The sequence below is a fragment of the Thamnophis sirtalis genome, unplaced genomic scaffold, assembly GCF_051295495.1.
Source record: "Thamnophis sirtalis isolate CommonGarterSnake01/CBP01778 unplaced genomic scaffold, rThaSir2_p1.2 scaffold_7, whole genome shotgun sequence".
Taxonomy (NCBI): domain Eukaryota; kingdom Metazoa; phylum Chordata; class Lepidosauria; order Squamata; family Natricidae; genus Thamnophis; species Thamnophis sirtalis.
Genome location: NW_028261387.1, coordinates 96,602,324 through 96,607,790, shown reverse-complemented (window position 1 = coordinate 96,607,790; position 5,467 = coordinate 96,602,324). Strand labels below are relative to the sequence as shown.

Here is a 5,467-nt window from a genome sequence, read left to right as displayed (position 1 = left end):
GTATTCTGATTCTGAAATAATCTTAAAAGTTGCTAAAGCAATAATCATCATTCTGCATCAAATGAAGCAATGCAAGGGATTTGAGTGAGAGGAAAATATCTTTTATTGCAGGGGATCATCTCCATCAGAAGGGGGCGGCGGGGGGGGGAAGAAGATGAGCAGGGAGCAAGGAGTGAGAGGAAGAGTAGGAGAAGGAGGGAGGGAGGGAGGAAAGAGGAGGGAGGGAGGAGGAGGAGCAAGGAGGGAGGAGGGAGGAAGAGGAGGAGAAGGAGGGAGGAGGAGGAGCAAGGAGGGAGGAGGGAGGAAGAGGAGGAAGGAGGGAGGGAGGGAGGGAGGAGAAGGAGGGCGGGAGGAGAAGAGGGGGGAGGAGAAGGAGGAGGGGGAGATAGGTAGGAGGAGGAGCAAGGAGGGAGGGAGGGAGGGTGGAGGAGGGAGGAAGGCTTTCAGCCTAGCTAGGTCTTCACTTTGGGTTGGATCCAAGAACCATCATCCCCAGAGCCAAACCTGGGAGAGGATCAGCGCTCCTGTCGAAGGAAAGGAGAGAGATTCACCTTGGGAAGCAGCAGAGACAATCCCCTTCCTGGGGAGGGGAAAAGCCTGGTTCCCCCCCTCCCAGTTCACAGGGCCCGAGCTTGACCGAGTGGCAGGAGGACCTGTCCATCAGGGGAGAGGTCCAGTCCTCAGGGTGTGGGAACATCTGCTTCACATCAGGGATTCTTCCCTTCCCATCAGGCAGGGGGTGAAATCCAGCAGGTTCTGAACAGGTTCTGGAGAACCGGTGGCGGAAAGTTTGAGCAGTTCGGAGAACCGGCAAATACTGTTTCTTGGTTGGTCCCAGAGTGGGGTGGGAATGGAGATTGTGCAGTATCCGCCCCCACTGCCACGCCCATCAAGCCACAGAACCGCTAGTATTTTTTTTTACATTTCACCCCTGCCATGAGGGTCTTCGCAATCAGGAGTGGGATTCAGCTGGTTCGGATGGGTTCGGGCAAAGCGGATGTGATTTTCATCTGGTTCACCAAACCGATAGTTTCCAAGACTGGCTGACCACGCCCACCTCACCTCCCAGAGTCCCCACGCGACCCACTGTGGATGCCAGATAAGAAGAGCAGGGCCCACCTGCAGGCTCCGGGAGGGTGAAAATGGGCCTCTCGGAAGTTCCGGAAGTCTGCAAACAGGCTTGTTTCTGGTCTCCGGAGGGCCTCCGAAGCCCAGGGGAGGACGTTTTTTGCCCCCCCGGAGTCTCCACCCCACCCACTTCTGAAATGGGAGTCCTACCTCCTCAATTCCTCTTCGGCAGACGGTGCCACAGCCGGTGGGGCAGCATAAAAGCCTTCTCCACAGTCGGCATCTGATTGGCATTGCGAAACACAGATGCCAATTTTGGGGGTTTTGGACACCGTCCTCGTGGTCCTGCAAGAAAGGTGGCAACTGAATAAGAGAGTTGGAAGGGAACTTGGAGGTCATCTAGTCCAGGGTGTGTGTGTCCCACCCGCCTTACCTTTTGGTGCGCAGAACTGGGTGCAGGTCTCCTCATCCCAGAAGTTGTTGGCGTTTCCCCGGCTGCCCCTGTAGAGGAAGCTCTCGCAGGCCTTGGAGGTGGGGTTGTAGAAGAAGCGGGACCGGATGGCATCCCCCCACCCAGAATCACTGGGGAGTTGGCAGATATCTGGAGGGGGAGGGCAGAAGGTGTTGAGCGTTTGTTCTTCAAGCGCATTCCGCCTCCCCCCAACCTCCCCCCCCACTCCCCAATCTCTTTCTGGCCAATAATTATTGCTGGCCAATCATCAGTAGTAGTAGCAGTTTGACTTATATACCGCTTCATAGGGCTTTCAGCCCTCTCTAAGCGGTTTACAGAGTCAGCATATATCGCCCCCAACAACAATCCGGGTCCCTCATTTTACCCACCTCGGAAGGATGGAAGGCTGAGTCAACCCTGAGCCGGTGTGATTTGAACAGCCGAAACTGCAGATAGCAGTCAGCTGAAGTGGCCGGCAGTGCTGCATTTAACCCACTGCGCCCACCTCGGCTCTAGATAGATAGATAGATGATAGATAGATAGATAGATAGATAGATAGATAGATAGATAGATAGATAGATAGATAGATAGATAGATAGATGATAGATGATAGATGATAGATGATAGATGATAGATGATAGATGATAGATGATAGATAGATAGCAATAGCAATAGCAGTTAGACTTATATACTGCTTCATAGGGCTTTCAGCCCTCTCTAAGCGGTTTACAGAGTCAGCATATCGCCCTCACAATCCGGGTCCTCATTTCACCCACCTCGGAAGGATGGAAGGCTGAGTCAACCTTGAGCCGGTGAGATTTGAACAGCCGAACTGCAGAACTGCAGTCAGCTGAAGTGGCCTGCAGTGCTGCATTTAACCCACTGCGCCACCTTGGCTCATAGATTCAGGCATTGATTCAGCAAAGGGTGAAAATACCAGAATAGTAGACTATCTCTCAAAATAAGTAGCTTGCATTAACATCTTAGAATTGGCCCAGAAGAGGCTGTTGAATGACCCAGGAGCCCCAACCGCCCCCTCCCAGCTCAGCCTTCTCCCCCCCCCGCCCCCAGGTTGCTCACCCCGGCTGGCACAGGCCTGCAGGCACTCCAGCTGTGTTGCGAAGTTGTTTCCGTTGCCTTCGCAGCCTTGATGGACGAACTTTTCACACACCCCTGCCTGGTAGTTGTAGAAGACCCGCAGGGAGGAGTCCTGGCTGCATTTCTGACGGTCTGGAGGCAGCTGGCAGAAGCCTGGAGGTGCCGGAGGGGTTTTGAGGGAGGGGAGGGGAGTTGTCAGTTTGGCCGGAGGTGGGAGAAAGAGAATAGGAGGAGGAAGGTGGATTAGATACGTTCATCACCCGCTTGATTTGTTTGTAAAAAAAAACAAAACAAAGGCAGGAGATAAATAATTCAGTAAATATATAAAGTAAATATTTAGAAACAAATATTTAAAAATAAATATTTTATTTATAAATAAACTATAATATAAAAATATAGTGTTTATAAATCTATAAAAGTGAATATTTTATGTATATTTTATTTAAATATGAATCTGCTCTTTGATTACTGTCACCCCTCCTGCACCCGGAGGTCCCTGTTTTTGCAAGTAGCACATAGGAATTTCGGGCAAAGCATCGAAGGCAGTGAGTCTTAGCAGGAGGAGGAGGAGGAGGAAGAGGGGCTGGTCAAACTAGAGTCTTGGACTTTAAGAGAGCTAATTTCAATAAACTTAGAGAGAGCTTGGGAAAAATTCCACGGATGAGAATCCTCAAGGGGAAAACAACTCAAGAAGCTTGGGAAATTTTGAAAGATGAGATTACAAAAGCCCAGTCTAGCACAACACCAATGAAGAAGAAAAATAACAGCTCCCAAAAGAAACCAGCATGGTTGCATAAAGAACTCTCTGACAAATTGAAAAACAAAAAAAAGATAAGATTTAGATTTAGATTTTCCTTTATTTGTATGCCGCCCTTTTCCCTCGGGGGACTCAGGGCGGCTCACAATTCAAAAGGGGGGGGGGGAGAGAGACAAACAGTAGACAATACAACATATTAAAAAAAAAGAGAACAACAGTCACACAGTTCGGGTGGGGCTACAATCTTAACCCCAGGCCAGCCGGGACAGCCAGATCTTTAAAGCGGCGCGGAAGGACTGGAGGGTGGTGAGGGTCCGAATCTCCACGGGGAGTTCGTTCCAGAGGGTCGGAGCAGCCACCGAGAAGGCTCTCCTCCGGGTAGTTGCCAGTCTGCACTGGCTGGAAGATGGAATTCGGAGGAGGCCTAATCGATGCGATCGTATCGGTCTGGTGGAGGTGATTGGCAGTAGGCGGTCTCTCAAGTACCCAAATCTGCAGTTGACACTAAGCTGGCAGGAACAGCCAACACTCCAGAAGACAGGCTGAAGATACAGAAGGATCTGGACAAACTTGAACATTGGGCCCTATCTAATACAACGAAATTCAATGGAGAAAAGAGTCAGGTTCTACATTTAGGCAACAAGAACGAAATGCACAGGTACAGTATAGGTGGCACCTTGCTCAATAGTAGTAGCTGTGAAAGGGATCTTGGAGTCTTAGTGGACAACCATTTAAATAGGAGCCAGCCGTGTGCAGCAGCTGCCAAAAAAGCCAACACAGTTCTAGGCTGCATCAACAGAGGGAGAGAATCAAGATCACGTGAAGGGTTAATACCACTTTATAATCACTTGGTAAGGCCACACTTGGAATACGGCATTCAGTTTTTGTCACCATGATGTAAAAAAGATGCTGAGACTCTAGAAAGAGTGCAGAGAAGAGCAACAAAGAGGATTAGGGGACTGGAGACTAAAACATATGAAGAATGGTTGCAGGAACTGGGCATGTCTAGTTTAATGAAAAGAAGGACCAGGGGAGACATGATAGCAGTCTTCCAATATTTGAGGGGCTGCCCCAAAGAAGAGGGAGTCAAACTATTCTCCAAAGCACCTGAGGGCGGAACAAGAAGCAATGGATGGAAACTAATCCAGGAGAGAAGCAATTTAGAAGTGAAGGGAAATTTCCTGACAGTTAGAACAATTAACCAGTGGAACAGAAGTTGCCTCCAGAAGTTGTGAATGCCCCAACACTGGAAGACTTTAAGAAGATGTTGGATAGCTATCTGTCTGAAACGGTATAGGGTTTCCTGCCTAGGCAGGAGGTTGGACTAGAAGACCTCCAAGGTCCCTTCCAACTCTGCCATTGTATTATATGTATTATAGAGGCTGCCATTGGTCAGAAATTTATAGGGTGGGGGGGGTTGGACTAGATGACCTCCCAGGTCCCTTCCAACTCTCTTAATCTGTAATCTGTAACCCCCGAAGAGAAAATAGCCCCAGCCCAGCCCAGCCAGCTTCTTGGGTCCATCTCCCACCAAGGTCTACTCCTGTGGGTCTACTCACTATTCAGAGGTCCCAGGCTCCCTTCCTCACCCTCCCCACCGCTGGCGGCATGGAGCTCAGCGGAGAAGGAGAGGAGCAGCCCGAGGAGGAGCAGCTTGGCCCACATGGTCTCTCAGGGGGAAAGGAGGTCTCTTGGCCGAGGCAGAGGGAGCCTATAAAGCCAGAGAAAGGGGCTGGTGGCCGTTTAACCGCAGGCTTGAGGGACTTTCCCAATGCACAGCTTCCTCCGGACAGGAGGGCCAACCTCAGGAGGAGGAAGGACACACCAGCGGCGGTTTGCTGGAACGCCACAATCTTGCGTAATGGCTGAACTCCGCCCAGTGTGCTTATTGCAATGGTCAGACTGGAAGGGTGGGGTGAGGCTGGGGTTGGGCTGAACCTCCTGGACTGGCAACATCCAACACGGGCTGGGCTGTCTCAAGAGCCCTGGGCTGTGGGGGGTGGACAGAGCCCCCTTTCCAGAGGAGACGAGGAAGGGAAGGGAGGTGGTGGAGGGACCCCCATGATCTCCAAGCTCAAAAGCGAAGGTGTGTG

General features: G+C 50.9%; 1 protein-coding gene across 2 annotated transcripts; it reads right to left on the bottom strand.

Moving 5' to 3' along the window:
* Nucleotides 1-381: 381 nt before the first annotated feature.
* Nucleotides 382-5,181, bottom strand: LOC148044825 (BPTI/Kunitz domain-containing protein-like). 2 transcript variants are annotated; one of them, XM_087720678.1, is made up of 5 exons: nucleotides 4,934-5,181; nucleotides 2,600-2,770; nucleotides 1,502-1,669; nucleotides 1,279-1,431; nucleotides 382-524 (listed from the first exon to the last, which is right to left on the bottom strand). In XM_087720678.1, the coding sequence occupies exons 1-4, from the start codon at nucleotides 5,037-5,039 to the stop codon at nucleotides 1,283-1,285; spliced, it is 594 nt and encodes a 197-aa protein (XP_087576804.1). In that variant the 5' UTR covers nucleotides 5,040-5,181; the 3' UTR covers nucleotides 382-524; nucleotides 1,279-1,282. The 2 variants fall into 2 exon arrangements, with proteins under 2 accessions (XP_087576804.1, XP_087576805.1); XM_087720679.1 differs by having other exon boundaries at nucleotides 1,279-1,413; nucleotides 4,934-5,180.
* Between the last annotated feature and the right edge of the window lie 286 nt (nucleotides 5,182-5,467).